At 29.7% G+C, this 19,730-nt stretch overlaps 3 protein-coding genes and 3 long non-coding RNA genes across 11 annotated transcripts; 4 read left to right on the forward strand and 2 right to left on the reverse strand.

Annotated features, from left to right (window-relative positions):
• The first annotated feature begins 1,377 nt into the window (after positions 1-1,377).
• Positions 1,378-1,775, forward strand: LOC143155209 (uncharacterized). The gene is made up of 2 exons (XR_012994348.1): positions 1,378-1,531; positions 1,617-1,775. It is a non-coding gene; the product is annotated as an uncharacterized LOC143155209 (long non-coding RNA).
• Positions 1,776-1,868: 93 nt separating this feature from the next.
• On the reverse strand, positions 1,869-4,958 carry Sgsh (N-sulfoglucosamine sulfohydrolase). Of its 2 annotated transcripts, XM_076327662.1 has the most exons (10): positions 4,652-4,958; positions 4,307-4,436; positions 4,049-4,185; positions 3,838-3,988; positions 3,477-3,715; positions 3,152-3,271; positions 2,877-3,077; positions 2,625-2,794; positions 2,326-2,472; positions 1,869-2,240 (listed from the first exon to the last, which is right to left on the reverse strand). In XM_076327662.1, exons 1-10 carry the CDS (start codon positions 4,764-4,766, stop codon positions 2,100-2,102), a joined length of 1,551 nt encoding a protein of 516 aa, XP_076183777.1. In that variant the 5' UTR covers positions 4,767-4,958; the 3' UTR covers positions 1,869-2,099. The 2 variants fall into 2 exon arrangements, with proteins under 2 accessions (XP_076183777.1, XP_076183778.1); XM_076327663.1 differs by lacking the exon at positions 4,307-4,436 and having other exon boundaries at positions 4,652-4,677.
• Pmm2 (phosphomannomutase) lies at positions 2,833-7,099 on the forward strand. Of its 4 annotated transcripts, none has more exons than XM_076327665.1 (7): positions 2,833-2,957; positions 3,441-3,660; positions 5,453-5,537; positions 5,615-5,809; positions 5,911-6,178; positions 6,432-6,808; positions 6,906-7,099. In XM_076327665.1, exons 3-6 carry the CDS (start codon positions 5,478-5,480, stop codon positions 6,695-6,697), a joined length of 789 nt encoding a protein of 262 aa, XP_076183780.1. In that variant the 5' UTR covers positions 2,833-2,957; positions 3,441-3,660; positions 5,453-5,477; the 3' UTR covers positions 6,698-6,808; positions 6,906-7,099. The 4 variants fall into 4 exon arrangements, with proteins under 4 accessions (XP_076183780.1, XP_076183781.1, XP_076183783.1 ...); XM_076327666.1 differs by having other exon boundaries at positions 2,845-2,980; XM_076327668.1 differs by lacking the exons at positions 2,833-2,957; positions 3,441-3,660 and adding an exon at positions 4,629-4,829.
• On the reverse strand, positions 7,095-10,474 carry LOC143155207 (methylglutaconyl-CoA hydratase, mitochondrial). Its single transcript, XM_076327664.1, has 3 exons — positions 10,321-10,474; positions 9,156-9,958; positions 7,095-8,952 (listed from the first exon to the last, which is right to left on the reverse strand). Exons 2-3 carry the CDS (start codon positions 9,902-9,904, stop codon positions 8,793-8,795), a joined length of 909 nt encoding a protein of 302 aa, XP_076183779.1. The 5' UTR covers positions 9,905-9,958; positions 10,321-10,474; the 3' UTR covers positions 7,095-8,792.
• On the forward strand, positions 10,349-11,663 carry LOC143155210 (uncharacterized). Its single transcript, XR_012994349.1, has 2 exons — positions 10,349-10,523; positions 11,452-11,663. It is a non-coding gene; the product is annotated as an uncharacterized LOC143155210 (long non-coding RNA).
• Positions 11,664-16,619: 4,956 nt separating this feature from the next.
• LOC143143287 (uncharacterized) lies at positions 16,620-19,637 on the forward strand. Of its 2 annotated transcripts, none has more exons than XR_012991078.1 (4): positions 16,620-16,898; positions 17,311-18,078; positions 18,677-18,923; positions 19,075-19,637. It is a non-coding gene; the product is annotated as an uncharacterized LOC143143287 (long non-coding RNA). The 2 variants fall into 2 exon arrangements; XR_012991077.1 differs by having other exon boundaries at positions 17,311-17,592; positions 17,697-18,078; positions 18,677-19,637.
• Positions 19,638-19,730: the final 93 nt, after the last annotated feature.

Consider the following 19,730-nt stretch of genomic DNA (forward strand, 5'->3'; position numbering starts at 1 on the left):
ATTTATAAATTAGGCTGTGCATAACGGAACTCTGTACCAATTAGATGTTCTCTTATTTATTACGGGGAGATCAAACATTCCGGGATAAAAGCGACAGAACTTCACCACAGACCTAATATGTTTCTAATAAAAGTACCATCTCGTTTACAGTTTTCAACCTCCGTTATTTAATTGTCAGGTGTGTTCATGGGAACATCGTGCTATAATTAGGCTGATTTTAGAAGTCATGTGTGTTACAAACTTGTTTGTAAATATGTGATTAATATAATGTAAAACTACGAAAACTTTGAAAGAAGTAACTAGTGACAATGTTTGGTAGCTTTTTTTAAGAAGCGTGCGCACCTAGGTTTTCAATCAAAGTTTATAAAATATAAATCAAGATTGTCGCACATATGAATGTGTCCGTACCAATCATGACTTTGTAAAGAAAATTCAAGTTCATGTATCATAATATTTAAGTTGTATTGTACGCGTATCAGATTTTGTTCGCAAACGATACAATAAAAGAGAAGTTTTCAGAATAACTTGTATTTTTTAATTATGTTACTTTTCAACATCTTGTACCACACACATCGTATTAATGTTTTAAATAAAAAAATATGTTCTGCGATTCCTGATTTTGTTCGATTATCAATACATCGTTCGACAAGGAGATCGCGACGAAATTCTCGTGTGTCACTTATTATCGAAAGATTCGACCATTAATTTGATTCACTGTATATGTATTATGCTTCAAAGTGCATATTTTTATTTTTTGTATTATATTATATTTATGTATCTATACATGTATATATTCAATAGAACTATGTCATACATTATTTTACATTGAGTTATTTTTAATAAAAATAGAGTTTATTTCATTACTTTTTTATTTCATTACTATTATATATTACTCTTATACCTGATATGAGTATGGTTGGGTTATGACTATGGTCACATTATTAAAGTTATGTTATGATTAGCATCATGTCATATCGTACTATCAAGCAATGCAACCCCCACCAGGCCTGATAGCTTCCTTCCGCTTGGTGATGTAAGAGAAATTCTAGTCAACCGCTGTGTGATAACAGGGAACCAGGCAATCTTACCTATATGCCAGTGACGCCACTGAATAATGGCGACATCTACTATACAGAGCTAAAACTTCTATTGTGTTAACTAACCTAATTGATATTTTAAATTAATATTTCTTGTTACGTTACCTATAATATATATGTCCGATAAAAGTTATCGCGTGTGATGTACGATAATAATATAATATTAAGTTCCTAATTTGTATATTAATACATTAAATAAACAATATTTTTGAGATAATAAACAATATTTTACTCAACATTTTTTCGGTGAATCGAAATTTTGAACTACAAACATAACCACAACGTAAGTGATGCTCGTTTTACGTGGTTTCCAAAATACAAATTTACTTGTGTTACTTGGTGGTCTTTTGCTGTGCCTTATCTTTATGATACAAGTCAAACAGATCTATAATAACAATCAAAAGTACAACAGATATTTGGAATATAAAGACTACGTAAGATTTTATTCAAAAAACGATGTAGATAGATGTTCCTATTAATACTTATTCAATAATTTTAATCGATTCACTTATATGTTAGATGAATGAAATTTCAACAGAACTGAAGGCAGTAGAAAAATCTGCAAACAAATCGTCGTCTTATGTTCATCAATTAAATGATATTCTTTCGAAACATCGAGAAAGGGATATGAAAAATATTTCTCTGCCACGTACCGTTCTTCCATTGTAAACTATTGTGGCAAGTATATTTATAAAAACAGATAAAATATCTCCAAATATCTACACTTATGTGATATAAAAGTAATTTGTAATAAATACAATTTCATTTTATTAGTAAAAAATTTTATTTCAAAAGTCATAAAATAGAGTATACTTTTATACTCTATAGAATACCCTAATATAAACCATTATGTAATTAAAAAGTGATATAGTAAAATATATATGTATACTCTTATGTAAAATATATATATAAATATTAGTGAGTATGATTTCTGAGTATTTTAGTAGAATTTCAGTAAATCACTTTTAACACATTGGTACTTCAAACATAGTAGTCAATATGTTAAAGATGATTTTCAAGTGACAGACATTGGAGCTTTTTAGTTTTAATATTACTGAGAATGCCTCTTGGTGCACAAAGCCATGGATCTTCGGTTAGCTTTTGCCACAGAAATAATTGTGTTTGTAAATGAGTAAGTTGTTCCTAAAAAAGGTTTATATATACTTTAACTTTTTTAATTTATTTTAATTAAAAGCATACAATAGCATGATTTTGTTTTTGTATCTACCTTTGCAGATGTCTTAGAGGCAATGTTATTTTTTTCTTCTGGATCATGCTTTAGATCATATAACTCCCATTCAGGTCTGTTGTAATAACTTTTTAATGTTTTATACCATTTAAGTGGTTGATTATTTCTAGTTCTATTCAAGAGATCCTTAAAATAAAAATATAAATTCATTACTATTGATATAACATAAAAAAAATGAAACAAAAATTTGATAAATATAAATGTCACTTCAAAATTATAAATAACAAATGCACACCATTTTTTTTTAACATTAGTAATTTTACTTTTTTACAGGTTACCTGAAATGTTGGAGATACGTAAAAATCTTGATCAATGGGAAATGGCATTTTGTAATTAATATTGTGTATAAGCTTATATCTTTTAGTTCTAACAGCACGCATGGGGTAATACATGGTAATTTCATGGTGCGTTTGACTGGAAAAAACAGCTGTGTTGTTTTCTAGGTGCTCTGTACATATAAAGATGCATAATAAAATAATTTTAGGAATCATCTTAATGGTGAAAACGAATTGTCTGCTACCTAAATTTACCTTCAACAAGGAGTGGAAGAAGCGATTTTCCTGTTAAATGTGGAAAAGAATTTGTGTCAGATAAAGATTGATTCATATAGGGTATATTAAACCAATCTAATAATGTTGGTACAATATCCAATAAAGATGTCAAGCTATATGTTACACTATTTTTTCTATGATTAGGAATTGGTGACCTAATCATCATTGGTTCTGCCAAACCTACCATTATGAAAAAATTAATTACTTTCATATAACTATTTTTAATCTTCTATAATAAGTACTTCTAATAATACCTGCTTCATATAAATTAGTTCGACCATTTGGAAACGGTATACCATTATCAGATGTATAGATCACTAATGTGTTATCTTTAAAGCCAGCATTTTCCAGTTCTTTTAAAACTAAACCTACACCTTAAAAATTTAAATATTCTACATTAGTTATTCAAATGTTATTTTTATCATATTTTATTACAAATCAAAATATAAAATAGTAAACTAATGTAAATCAAACTCAATGAAAAATTATAAGTTATTGTATTCTATTGTTCGACATAATAAAATATAATTGCATTATTTTCAGATTAATAAAGTTCATGAAATATTACATTGTAAATACCTTGATCTAAACGAGAAATAGTTGTATACTGAGCAGCAATATCTCGCCTAGCAGCTTCTGTATTTTGAACAAAATAAGGAACTTTTACTTGATCCCATTGATAATATATTGGTTGCCAATCGGGAATAGTACCCATACCAACGTCACCATTACCAAATTTTTCACAAAAATTTCCATATTCTGGGTAAGTATGACCACATCGATGAGGATCATGAAATGCAATGTATAAAAAGAAGGGTCTACAAAGTTTAGAATTAATATTCATCTGTTTTTTTCTTATTGTTAATTGCAATATTAAATTTAGTAATGTACATTTTATATCAGTGAAAGAAAATTAATTTAGTATGTAACTGATTCATACTGTGTTGTATTATGGGAGAGGAACTCTCTGACTAAAAGTTTGATTTTAGTGATATTACGTCCAACTTGAAGTATAGAATTATTTTCTTCTGTTTGTGAGAAATCAAATGGGTATACACTATTTGGCCCTACATGCTTTTTTCCAATGATACCTGAAAAATGCATACAATACAATGAATTTGCTTTTGCAACCATTATTAGTTTAGATATACCTGTTCGTATATTATTTTTCTTTAATATTTTTGGTAAACTTTGAACATGTTCAAATGAATTAAAATGATGAATTCCATGGTGGAGACCGTACATGCCATTTTGATGACATGGTAAACCAGTGAGTAAAGACGAACGACTAAAATTTAAAAAGAAGTTATAAAAACTATTGCAAAAAATAAAAATGCTTTTCATTAATACAAATATTTCTCAAATATAAGAATCGTTTGTATTTCAATCAAATTAAACAAAAATTGTACCTAGGTGAACAGCTGCTAACTGAAGAATATGCATTATTAAATACTAAACTTTCTTTTGCTAAATTATCTAAATTAGGCGCCTGACAAATCTTATTTAAATAGGATCGCATTTCAAATCCCCCATCATCGGCTGTATAAAAAATGTGATTAAATATAACCGTAAAATCATAAAGAATAAAAAGTAAAATATCCTTAATCGTAATATCATACAAAAAAAGTGTCAGATAAAAATTATGATTATAGTGCACAAACTATTTTAAAAAAAGTTGAAAAATTATAAGGTTCTTAAATCAAGATAAAATTCACTTATTTACTATACCACGATAATTATAAAATTTGTTTTACCCAAAAGTAAAAGAACATTTTTACGCGTGGCGATATTTGCACTTAAATTACGTAATTGTAACAAGATAAGGCAGATAAAGTAACACAATTTGTTGAACCAAATTCTCTTCAACATTTCAATATCAATAGATAGTACCAGACACAAAGACCGCGTCAAATTGGCCACGTATTAATTACAGTACCGTCTATATCTTTTTTTTCTCTTTTACTCACAATACTTAATAAGTTTTAAGATTAACAAAAGCAAAAAAAGCAAAACTATAGTTTAAATGGAATGGGAATGAAATATCTAATATAGTAGTATTTTCTTTATATGTATATACATATATACAAAGTACCAGGTGTATATATAGGTTATATTCGCTGTCATGAGTGACGTGTGATGAAATTTATCAAACTCGCAATTTTAACACAAAATTTACAATTTTTAAACATTTTAAAAATATGGGTTCTGGTAGAATATCTTTTTTCTTTCTATTGGTCAATCTATCAATTTTTACTTCATACATAAAAAGAGATTTTTGAAGGAGTGTAAAATTTGCTAGGAAGAATTGGGACATTACAGTTGGAGGGGGGTTGTTAATATATAATGATGGGAAATGCCTTGCACGTGACTTAGAAGTATATTATTCACTCGCTTACTACTACCATTTTTTTTTAACAGTAAAAATAATATAATAAAAGTTTCTGGTAGTAACTTTAATCATATATTTTAGAATGTGTTCTAATGATTATATTCGTATTTTTTATTATATTATAGCTTTCTTTATTAAGTGTTTAATATAGAAATTTATGTTGCAGATTAACTGAACAAAATCGTTTTACTATGTCTAAGAAGATAATATGTTTATTTGATGTAGATGGCACGCTAACAGATCCTAGACAGGTATGTTTTGTTTAATATACAATATACAAATTTTATTTTTCTGCAATTATACAAAATTGTATTGAATTTTTCATTAGCCAATTAAGGCACATGTAGAAAAATTTCTATTAGAAACTGTTCGTAAGGAATTTGATATAGCTGTAATTGGAGGGTCAGATCTAAACAAGATTAAAGAACAGTTGGGTGATGGTTCTATATATGAAAAATATAAATATGTGTTTGCCGAAAATGGACTTATTGCTTTTAAGGATGGCAAAAAATTACCCACGGAGGTAAGCAATACAATTAGAAAATATTATAAAATAAATATAAGTTTAAAATGAAAATTTTTAAATTCTATGCAGTGTATTTTAAAGTCAATTTTTCATTTTAGACGATTCAAAGTAATATTGGTGAAGAGGCATTACAGGATTTAATAAATTTTTGCTTAAAATACATATCTGAATTGCATTTGCCATTTAAACGTGGAACTTTTATAGAATTCAGAACAGGAATGATTAATGTATCACCAGTTGGTCGTAATTGCACTAAAGAAGAACGTATTCAGTTTTATGAATATGATATGGAGCACCAAATTCGTCAAAAATTTATTCAAGCCCTTAAAAAAGAATTTCCAGATCTTGCTTTAACATATAGTATTGGTAAGTGAAATTTGTATTTAATATAAAATGTACTTATTGTTACGTGTACAGTTATGTATCATTCATGTCATTAACTGAAGTAATTAAATTTACTATTAGTGATCATTTTTAATTTATAGTTACAACAATGAAATAAAAATATATATATATATAAATGAATTTTAAGTTCAATTAAAAAAAAACTTTAAGTATTAAATATTAGTACATGGATCAAATTTTAATTGAGAAAATTTCTATTGTTTCACATGCACAGGAGGTCAAATATCTTTTGATGTCTTTCCTTTTGGTTGGGACAAGACATACTGTCTCAGACATATTCAAGGATACGATGAAATACATTTCTTTGGTGATAAAACTGTAGATGGTGAAAATGATTTTGAAATTTATGAAAGTGATTTAACTATTGGACACCGCGTAACTTGTCCAGAAGATACAATCAATCAACTGAATGTTCTTATAGCACTGGTTAAAGAAAACAAAGAGAAAGAACAATTCACTGTACCAATGCAGTGTGCTTAACATGTCAAATTTTAAACGCATAAACTATTTTACTTAAGAAACACAAGGTACTCTTACATAGTACATCAGTCCATTTTGCTGTTTTATTGTTAAACATCAAATAAAGACTTTGTAAGTGATTGTAGATTTTCCAGTTGAAATGAAACAATTCAATTGAATTACCAAAACAACAATTCAATGAAAAATAATTTAATTTTTTGAATTTCAGTTGTACAAAGAAGAAAATATCTGTCAACAAAGTCTTGTTTTGACACTTATGAAATAATATTTAAGAAATTTTTAGATAATACTTTATCAATGTTGTGTGAAAAATTATAGAATAAAACTATAAATCTATTCACAATTATTTTATTATGAACTAGATATAATGAGGTAAAAGGTAAAATAAAAATCAGTATTATAAACATAGTAATATTATTTTCAAAAAATATATATATATGTATACATTTCTTCCTTTTCCCCACTCATCCATACATACGCACACACATACTATATATATATATATATATATATATATATTAACAACAACAATATGAATATAATAAATCTGAAGTTTAATGAAAGATAAAAATGATATATATTGTTTTTTTTTTAAATAACAGTAAGTTATGTAAAATTTAAAAATATAATCTACAGCATCAATAAAATGTTCACATGTCTTCTTATGAAGGCAAATATGGTAGAAATTTTATGAACATTTCTATATAAAAATTAGTTGTATTATAAAAATGTAATACAATAATGATGTCTTTTGTGTCTGTGTATAAGGGGATATTATACAATTAAAGTTTAAAAAATCAAAGGTTTTTACTGATTCTTAATGTATCATTTCTTAGGGTTACTCCCAAGAAAGGATTTTATAGAAATGGGCACTCTAAGTTGTAGAATAGTTAAGTGAGCCTTAATATTTTTGCATGTGATACCATTAAATCCTCTTTGCCTTCTGATGTAATCAGAAATTATTTTATTGCTTTAAATAATAATGAATGTTTGACAAACATGATATGAAAAATTCCACTGAAGTCACTAATAAGTGACTTTCAAATGGTTATAATAGCAAATGTTATGATATTGAAATAAATAACATGAAGATTTTTTAACCAAAACTTTAAATTAATTTTATATCTCTATTTTTATATTCACGTATCAAATACCAATATCGATAGTATATTGGAGATGGTTAATTTTTGTTTAGAAATATCTAATGTTTTTTTCAAAAATTAAATTCAATCCACTGATTTTTAAATACATATACAGTTATATCCCTGAGTTACATCACCTAAGGTTCCAAATTAATGCCGAAACTTAAAAATGTCCGTAAATTGAAACGGTCCTTTTTTTTACTTATCAATTTATGCACTGCACTACAATTTTCACATCGCGCATAATTGACGTAAATAAAACATTTGTAACTAAAAGAACTACTGTAAGCTATAGACCTTACTTTTCAGTAATGCTAAAACACAGTGTAACACAGAGATGCTAAGCGAACGATGTTTATAAATAAACTGACGACAGCGACACCAATAGTTAAATGCTGATCGTGTTATGTCACTAAAAAGCCATAACTAAGAAGTAAGCGCTGTAACTTTGGGGAATAGTGTCAATTCAAAATGTCTGTAAGCTGAAGCGTTATAAATCGAAGATCCATAACTCGGGGTATGATCGAAGAATAAATACATTCCTCAAAATTAAAAAAAAAATATTAGATACACAATAACAACATTAATGTAAATTACGATACTATTAAACTAGTTTTACTTGGATTAGTCGTTCCCGGTAAATTGTGCATACCGTCCAGGGGTGACCATGAAATACGAAACTAGTATTGGGCAAACTGTCACACATTATTAATGATATTTTTAAGTATTCAAATGTTTTAGACAATGTTCTTAAATGTGCAATTTCTCAATTAAAAAAGAGTATTAAGGCCCTCCGTTCAATAGTTCGTTTTTATAGGTTCTCGAAAAAGCGCGCAATTCTAACGCGACAAGTGTAGTATATCCCCTTAATACCAATATAGAAATGCATTTATCTTATATGTTAATTAAGCGTAATGAAATTGTAAAGTACATTACATGTTAATTTTACAGATTTACATGCCTTGATATACAGGCACACGTTTTGATACAAATGCTGCAAGTCCTTCAATTCTGTCTTGTGTGTCCATAATTTTGTTATAACATTGTCTTTCGATTTCAAGTCCATCCATGATAGGTACTTCAAAACCTTTTGATATTGCTACTTTTGCCACTCTAGGATATAGTAAAAATAAATTATTAGTATTATTTGTTAAAACACAAATTAAGATTATAAAAATTCATTTTTTTCTTGTGTAAGTCATAAATCTATTATCTATTAACTGTTCAAAAGTTATATGTCTGTTATGCTAATTTAGAAGACATTAATATTTAATAGCTAATTTTCATGTTTAGCATAATGTATATTTGATATATACTTGACTCCAACTGGACCATTAGGTAATATTTCTCTAGCGATGGATAGAGCACTCTGATAAGCAGCATCACCATCTTTATTTTGTGGAACAACTTGATTTACAAGACCAATTTTCATAGCATGTTCACCATCAAATATACGTGATGTATATATGAGTTCCTTTGCTTTAGCAGGGCCAACTATTCTTGGGAGTCGTTGCGTACCACCAGCACCTGGTATAATAGCCAATTTTGTTTCCACAAGACCTAATTTAGCTTCCGATGCTGCTACTCTAATATCAGTCGCTAACGCCAATTCTAATCCTCCACCCACAGCTATGCCATCTATGGCAGATATAACTGGAGTTGGTAGCGTTTCTATGTTATTCATAATATTTCTTAAAAAACAAACGAATTTGGAAGCTTCTGAATTATCCATTTTTACTCTTTCTCGTAAATCTGCACCAGCGCAAAATATTTTTGGAACCAAGCTACGCACAATTAATACTCTCAGTTTTGTATCTTCTTTAATGCAAGAGATAGCATCGTTTAGTTGGTTAACTAAAGTTTGCCCAAGTGCATTACGAGTAGCTGGCCGGTTTAGTCCTAACACCACAATGCCATTATCTTTTCCATCCAAATATTTAAGTATTACTTCCTTTGCATCATCTTTTGGATTTAGCATTGCATTGGTAGACATTGCTTTGGTTACCATTGTACAGAAAGAACGAAAAGTAGGGTTGAATCTGACATTTGTTATTAAAGGCCCCATTGTAAAGTTGATGTATAGGGACTTTCACTAAATTAAATCTTGTAAAAATTCAACCTAAAAGTTAATTCTTTTTATTAGTAAAACATAATAATAAACAAACATATATATATATATATATATATATATATATATATATATATATATATTTGCAATAAAATCACTTTTTAATTAATTCTCAAGTGACTATAGCAATGGACAATTCTTAGTAATGGATATTAAGTATTAATAATACTATTAACAAGTTATAATTTACGAATAATGTCGATATTATTTATGCACATGACTTGCCTTTTTTTAGAATATTTCATGGAACACCAAATAGAGAAATAAGGAACGCAATAGAAAATTAAAGTTGTCCAAGAATCAATCAAATTTAGTCACAGAGAGATCAAATATTTATAGAAAAATAAACATACCGTGCTTTTTCCAAACTGTACAGGAATGTCGCAGTCGACTCCTTGGACTTTATGCACTGTCTCGTTTCGCCAATAACATCACAACACCACTTGTGGAAGGGAGAAACGAGGAAAGTTCAAATATAACAATGTAACCTCCACCCCACCTTCAGTACCGCCGCGGCGACGTCGCAGACGCAACTGGTTGCTTCAGAAATTGAAAGGCTAGTGTATTCTCTATATCTACTGAAATGTTACGCATATATATATGAATATATACTGTGTATGTATTATATACGTAAAGATAACCTTCAAATATCAATTTGTGGCAGTATATATATATATATGTTTTACTATGTATATATGTATATAGTTAGATTTATACAGAATAGCAAAGGAAAGTCGTTTCGAAGAGGACGCAAATAAAACGCAGTTGTACGTTTATTTTTTGTACGAATCATTTACTGTAAAGATTATATAGCGTATTAAAACATTTTTAATCGACAAAAAGTAAATTGCATAAATTCAATATGTATATTCTCAATGTTTAAATTATACTCTAAGCACATTACCGAACGTCTGCTATTCAACAAATTAGCTTTTTCAATTACTTTTCACTTTTTTCTAGTAAATACAATATTTACTTCTACAGTTGTTTTCATGGGAACAAAGAGTTAACAAAATCAGAGAGTATTTATTTTTGATAACAAGTAGTTCTATGAAAGTTGTGCTAAGATACGTAGGTAACATATTTATTTCTTTATAATTGTATATAAGCACTCCTTTATTATTTATATATGCATAAACGGCAATCACTTTATATGGAAGCAATAAAATAAAAAAGAATAAAAAAGATGAATAAGAAAAAAACACGATTATCATATCTAAGCGTACCTCTCCATAGTACCTTTCCAAAGAAGAGACTGATCAAAATTACTGCCGAGCTTTCTAATTTAAAAGTAAGGAAAGTAAATTTTTAAAAAGATTGTGCTTAAACCTGACAAGTAATTTATGAAATATTATTGTTATGCAATGAAATATTAATACATATTACTTTAAACTCTGGTTTCTTGTATTTTTAATGTAATATATAATTTAAAATAGCACAGGGCACTTAAATTAAAATTTGCATCTGTACGTTACTGACTTCAGCTCTGACTGTCTACGCAGACATCCCCTCAATTAAAATCTGCGAAAATCAGTTACTGTTGACGGCCATCTTCACAGTGATCGATGATGTATTTGATCAATACATGCAAACCAAATATAAAGGAACTAATTTTTATTTTATTTAATTGTATAATCCGCTTTAATATAAAAATAATGTAGCAAAGGGTAGTTATTAATATATTAGATTTATTATATATGTAATGCGTATTCATAATCAACGGTTATCTTCTTATCGTTTTTAAATTAAATATTTTGAAATCGTACCGCATACGTGTACATATTCACATATTTTTATACTTAAAATTTTGTTGGCCGAATGACACAATAAAGAATACTATCAAGAACCTCGTATTGTGGAATAATCATATATCGATTATTGTGATTGAAAATCGAAAGAGTAAATTTTTGCGATTTAAATAAAGAATTATAAATTTCATAGATGTTGGAAACATGCCTAATTTAGACTCACCAGTAAATTTTCTTCAGTAAACACTGCTTAGACTTTACGAACAACAGTTTGAGAAACACTGTTTTATTGAATGAGATCGTCGACGTTCTACAATCCCTAACAAGTGTACTCTAAATTGTTTCTTTATGCTTTTCATTTGAAATACTTCGTGAACTTTTTCCTAACACCTTTACAAATAAAACAATTAGGAGAATTTATCTTAAAAGAAGATATATCGTTTCAAAGGGATACATTTACAAACAAAGCACTATTATACCCTGTGTAATATTTATATACATGTATCGTTGTATTTATTACAGGTACTATCAACATTATTTACCTCTTTTTTTATTTTTAGCGAAACAGAAGATAGGTATTTACTTACTTGTCCCAATTACGTGACGTACTCTGGACATTAAACCTACTCTTACTTGTCCGACTATTGAGGCTTCGATGAATTCCTAATCTATCGTGGTATTCAAGACTTTAGAAGCATTCAAAACCCATGAAAAGAGTTTCAATATATTCGAATAATATTCGTATCGATTCAAATCCATCATGGTATTCAAGACTTTAGAAGCACTCAAAACCTATGAAAAAAGTTTCAAGATATTCGAATGGTATTCGAATCGATTTAAATCTATTATGGTATTTAGGACCTTCGAAACATTAAAAATCCATGAAAAGAGTTTGAAGATATTCGAATAGAATTCGAATCGATTCAACTTATTCGTTCCAACTAATTCGTTGCACTTTGTGCAACAGATGTGTGTTCGTTCTGCGTCGTTCACCACACAGCATCGTTTCAGACGCAGAACCATCATCGTGTTCTATCCATAAAATTTGGGAAAATTTGATTATTGTGTACTATTTTAATACCGACTATTTTTATTTCGTTATACAGTACAGGTATTATTTCTCGTTTGTTTGTATCTGTGATACCTTACCGTTTGATATCGATTCGTGTTATTACATTTAATTATTACATATTGAATCTTGACAGATCTTTCATATTCGCCCAAGTAATTCCAGCAATCACCTTGTTATAAATTCAATGACGTTACATTTTATATGCAATTGCTTTTAAGGATACTTTGTACTCGTAGAGAACTAATTCTACTGTCTTGTTCGATAAAACCAAATAACCAATACGAAGTACATACTAAGCACTCGAGAGTGTCCATCGATTACATTTCTTTTTGTTCTTTATTTTCCTTTGCTTTTGATCTTTCTTCATTCTTGATCCTTCTTCTATTTAGAGATATTAAAGTTTCCTTCGCGTCTCCGTTGCTTCTTTTTCCTCGCCATATTCCATCGTTTGTTTTTCTCTCTTTCTCTCGTGCCTCTCTGTTTCTCGTTTTTACTTTCTCTTTCAATTTTTCATTTCCTCATCGTCTTTCATCGATCAAATCCTCCCTCTCTCAGCTTCTTTTATACATTCGCACCGTTCTTATTTTGCCCTTATTACTCTGCCCCTTCTCTCGTGCTCCCTCTATTACTCTCTCAATCATTTCTCTCCCTCTCCTCTTTATCAGCAGCCACCTGTGCGGCCATGTATACACGAAAATACGTTCGCCGGTCACAGACACACATCCTGATTACTAATTCACGAAGCCGCGGACTACTTCCTTCGCGCGCTGTGACACCAAATCCCATATTCCAACCCAATGGAGATTCGAGACGGACGCGTTGATTCTTACGGGTTTGCGCGTCGCATAAAACGCTGACCGATTGTGCGAATAACGACTGGACGACACCTGGCACTAGTGTTTCCGATTTCTCGACATTTTTCATTTCCCGGAGAACGAGTTTCTCAAATTGAATGTCTCGAGAATCGTTGAGTAACCTTGAGAATTAGAAAACTATTGAAAAATTCATGTTTTTCAGATAATATTGATCGCGTTTAAAAGAGGAAACATTATTAAATTATAATTACTTATAAAATTTTCAAAATACAAAAGTATACGAATAGGTAAAGAAATATTTATAATTTTATTTTTCCATCATACGGCAACGGTTGTCGAAACAAACTTAACGATACGTGATGCGATAATGTTCGTCGTCGCACGAGGCCAAGAATAAAAGATAATAAAGAGGATTGAGAGGATTATGTAAAAGAGTGTTGTCATGTCTTTTATTTTTCACATCGATGTGATTTATACGATTATTGTACATTATATTGCCGAGTTTGTTTGAATAGTCAATTTCACGTGGCGAAAATGAGTAGTTCGAGCATTTATTTAAGGAAATTAATTTAGAGATTATAGTTAAATTATTGTGTTTCTCATGAAAAATAGTTATACTGACTCTTTTATGTTTTTGTTATACTATTTGTTTATAAAAAAACTTGTTTATCACTGGTCAGTGATATCCGGTATGCAAACACTTTATATGCAAACGAGATGTAAAAGAATAGACACGAATGTAAAATATGACTCAATAAATTGAGATGAAATTCTGAAAGAATTTAAGACACATCATTCACATATTTATAAATGTTGTTGTTCCAATCGTACTGTTTTAAATACATTCGTATTATTATTATTATTTACAATAATATTATATAATGCTTGATCCACCAACGAATATAAAGCAAATTTATAATAATTTACAAAACTCGGATGAAAATTCAAATGAATACTCAGAGATGAAAATAATACCTTGGCCAAACTATTATGTACTTTAGAGTTTCTCTGAAAAAAGCTTTTCAATGATTAAAGGATCTCCTTTATATGTTTCGCGAAATAAAGCAACAGAAATTCAATAGTTATAGCAAACTTTTGTCATATTTTCTACACAGCTTAAGCAACGAGAAACAAAAGCCAGAATCCTTGAATTTGAAGATACGATAAAAGTGTCTAGAATACAATTTAAATTGTAAATTAATTTAGCGATAAAATATTCTTCGTACAATGGCACCTAATGCTTTTATATACACTTCAGGATATATAGGGTGTTTCAAAAGGATAGAACAAGACGAAACGTGTAAAACATTCCTTGTGCTCAAAAATTCTTGTACCATTTTCGAGCCTTTGTTTACGATATATAATTAGTAATTAAAGTTTACCGTGTTATTTATAGCCCAATCAGCTGATCGCATATACACGCACTTACACATGAGAAACACGTGTTCATGAAGTTTACGCGCGTAGAATCATTAACTGCTTATATTTCTTTTCGATTTCTCTTCACACGAGGAATTTGCATGTTTCGATTTGTCCCATCTTTTTGAAACACTTTGTATACTCGACCTTTTCATTGCTGAATTAAATCAGTAGCAAGAAAAGTACTTCTGCTGAGTTAGTTTCACGATTCATTTGTTAATAATTATACTAGTAAATGTATACAAAAATTAAATAAAGCAGTGACAAATCTTACAGAATTATCTGTTAAAAAATTTATACGCTGATGTTCTAACTTGAATATCTAGAACAACATAACATGACATTTTCGTCTTATTGTTAGCCACAAAATATTCCAGTAAAGTTCGTAGGGCAATTTGTTGGACACCCTGTATATTCGAGAATTATATCAATCATTATGTATTTGAAATTATAAATGCACATACAGAATATTAATAAAGTATATTTCTCATACCGATTTCTTTTTTCATCGAATCAGTATCTATCATTTTAATCAGTTTAATGACACAAAGAGATTTGTACTTTCGTTTGTTGAAGTATTCAATGTATGTGATATTTTCAAATAGAGAATTATTATTCCCAAAGTTATTTCGTGAGATAAGATAACGTAATTGTATTTTAAAAATAAAAAACCGCAAAATGAGATAACAGGTTATTTGAAATAGTATTTTAGGGAGACTTGTTTCAAAATTGGCCAGTTTTAGAAAAATATCTTATAGAAAAATATATTTTTATTCTGCATGCAACCGTACAAGAAACAGAACTCTAGGATATGCTTTTCACATTATTTCTTAGAATTTATTCTCCCCTTTCTTTTTCACGAAAACATATAAGTAAGGAAAGACGTGCAAAAGGAAATACTAAATAAGTTGTATTCCTCGAAACTATTCCGATTGCTTCCTCTCGAAGAATTTTTAGACAGCTTCCTTGCTCCGTTTCTCCGACGTCCCCTTTCTATCACCATAGATCATTTTTATCGGTCACTCTAATCGCTGCAGCTGATGATTTTGTTCAATTAAAAAGGAAAAGGAAAACGAAATGCAATTCATTAGCAAAGATAACTACAAATTTGTGTGTTGTATACGAGGGCAACGGCGCAAACGCAGTTAGAGCTTCGAGAAAATGCGTGTCGGAAACGGATAAAGGAGATTAAGTTGAATAATCGTTAAGGAGTTGCTTCGGAACGTGAAATCGTGAGACGAAGCCGACGAATAAACTGGATTATGTTTGGCAAAAATTCGATCGCTTCGAGGCGTTCGACTAGACGGATGTGAGGAGTATGATCTATCAGTAGCTAGACAGAGGAGGAAGCTGTCTGGTATTTACAGTTAGACGATCGCTTAGCAAACAGGCGTTGCTTTCGCTCCTCGTTCTCAAACAGAATTCCGGATTTTCGGTTGGCTTAAATCACACCATTTGCGACACTGTGCATACTTTCGATTCAAATAATTATTTTAAAAATACGTCCTTCACGAAAGCGGCAAAATACGAGTATACCGAGTGTATATACTCTTTTTTTTTATAGAATATGTTTCAACATTTTTTTCAGATTCACAAACACAACGTGAAATATATTTTATTTGAAAACTTTCCAATGAAACCATGCAACGTATGGTATATCTTTTCGCCTCTATTGAAATCAAATTTAAGTTCCGTTGAAAACGTTTAAGCGACCTTGAGACTTCAGAGACCGTGACCTTGAAAATGATTTCTTCTCGATGAGAAATATGGCCCTTCGAATTAAAGAATTCTTTCCTCGTTCACTTTTTTCTACGATTCTAAAAATGAACGAATATATTTGGAGCGAACGATATAATTATTTACACAACAGATTTAAGGTACTAACAATTATTTTGCTACTTATTTTAACTTTTGTACGATTAATGAACGAAAGACGACAATTCATTACTGGTGGGACCAATTTTAGTGTTAGTTTCAACATTAAAAATTACAAAATAGAGTTCTTATACACGAATGATTTTAACTTGTAGTTTCGCATTGAATGTTTATAATGACAAATTAAATTCGAATAAATCATAAAAGACTATGAAATGGTGTTTACAAAATAGTCAGTACGGCCACGTATCAAATATTAAGTATTAGTAATAAATAGGGTAAAGGTTGTAAAACAGGTTATATTAAATTTCAAGAATTAGGTCAATTTGTCAAAAGGAATACTGGAATGTAAAATGATTTCATTTCGCAAGTATAAACAAATTATATGTTTGTACAGATATTCTTATCTTTCAGCGCTAAATTCGACCGTAACGTGAGTCCCATCGATAAAGGAGCAATCTTTTGGTGCTAACATTTGAACATTTAAAATACTTGAAGTAGTCTCTACTAGATGCTTACTATGAATATCTATTTTGCGATAGTAATTTTGACCAAAGAGTTCCACGTAAGAAAACTATTAATAATTAATCGCGTTCAAGGAATATTCTACCACATGAAGCTTTATGGTGAGTCTAATTATAGTACGAACCATGGTTCGATGAAGAGGATTCAAACAAAATCAGCAGGACCGTATTGGTGAGAATTGTTCCTCGAGTACATACAATGGTATTTATACAAGTTACTATTTATGCATATGAATAACAATTAATCATTTTACAATATTACATGGGCTATGTTAGCAAGAGAAAATATATGAAATATATCGAGTAAATAAAAATAAAAATATATTTTTATTTTAATTTGGAGAAGAACTTGCCACCAAATAGCAAAAAGAGCAACAGTTAAATAAAAAGAATTAAGCAACAACAGTCACAAATATAAATACAAGTTCACATGAACAGGAAACATGCCAGTACTGAGTATTGTTATGAAACAAAATTCCACCAAGGACAACAGGCATTGTTTAACCTCTTGATATCTGCTTTTTCCAACACTGAAAAGTTTTTTCAAGATAGAAAGCCTCTGGCTGCATCGTTCTAACGAACAACAATGCAATAATATTATAAACTTCGATCCCTGTTAAACTACCAATTTTCAGTTGAAAGACAAGAATATGATCAAGTATGTTTGGTTTAAAACTAATTATCTAGTAGAAAGAGATAATGTTATCAAGACGTTGTCGAGTTATGAATGATTAGAGCGTCTTATTAGTTAAGATATGAAAGAAACAGTTGTCTTTCGTTGCAGCCATTGTGAATATTATTATTGCTTCGATTATATTTTTAAATCTCTTAATCCGCAAAATTATCATAAATGTAATGGATAATTACTCACTGTTATGACTTTATTCGTACTATCGTTTATTACCATTAATTAATTTTAATTCATTTGTATGTAGTAAAAACAATTAATTAATTCATTTTTAATTAATTTTTATATAATCAAAATAATTAATTTTAAACACGGTTTATCATTCCTTTTCCTTCATTTTTCTTCTTTCTTTCTTTACGCTTTTACTGATTTCTCAAGGTTAGACTATCTTTTAGTAGCATTTTTATCTGCATTCTCGTAACCTTTGCGACGTATACTTTCGTTCAATCATCAGTTGAATAGTGATCCTTTCAAGTGTGGTACCACTTACTTTGAAAAACACTGCTTTCAAGTGAGACTTTTTGTATGAAATAAAATAAACAATTTTTAGTATTTTATTTATGTTTAGAGAGGATGGAGGAAGAAACTTAGGTTGTTGTACAAGTTATTATACTTTGTGTTCGATGACAGGACGATATTGTCATAAATCTGATAGTGCTGCAGGTTTAATGAATGACAGTTTGGGAGCATGTATAGTTGTGCACTGGCCAGTTGAAAAGATTCTGTGTATTTCTTCTTATGTCCAGTTGTACTACTTTTTGGAAAAATATATCGATCACTACGTCTCTGAAGAAGAATGTGTCACAAATTAAATCGTAAGTCAAGACGTTAAGTTTAAGGCTCATCCGTGTAAATACGAACGCGTGCATCATTCGACGAAGAAAGTGAATAGAGTATCAGCAAACGAGTCTTACATTATGTACACTCGATGGATAAAACTTCTAAACAATGCGTACATTGTTTCAGAATCATATTATCACTTCGCGTGCACAAATTTGAAATACTCCAGAAATTTTTCAACTGTAGTAGTCGACAGTTTACGAGATGTCAATGTGATGGATTGCTGCAGAAAAAATTAATAAAATACTCTTGCCTAACTCTTTCGTAAACAAAAAGTGTTTATAACTTTTTTCATCCTTACCGAAAGTGGAATACACTTTTAAAGTTTGGTTCTCTATATCTGAAACACTGTGTATACAATTAACAAGGAAGGTAGTGTAGGAAGAAAAAACTAAATAACACGTTTTAATCAGCCTTTATAAAAATTACAATTAAACAAAAGTTACTCGACATTGTCCATATTCTATTTACTCATGGTACCACAGTCCCCTTAACCAGAGACTGATCTCTCTTGTTCCCTACAATAGCCATTCAATTGATTGTCATTGTAGATGATCTTTGGAACGATCGCTACAATTAGGCGACGAACGGCATATAGTATTTCCAACTGTTTATGTCTCAAAGATAAGATGTTTATGTATCGAAGATGAGATGGTTGGTCGAAGAATACCAAACTTTAGACGAATAAGACCTTTGCGAAAGTCCTTTGTGACTATTATAACTTCAGAAGTGGGATTCGATGGAAACAAGTTTTCACAGTATGTTTTATTCGTGACTGTATT

Source organism: Ptiloglossa arizonensis, chromosome 2, assembly GCF_051014685.1.
Source record: "Ptiloglossa arizonensis isolate GNS036 chromosome 2, iyPtiAriz1_principal, whole genome shotgun sequence".
Taxonomy (NCBI): Eukaryota; Metazoa; Arthropoda; class Insecta; order Hymenoptera; family Colletidae; genus Ptiloglossa; species Ptiloglossa arizonensis.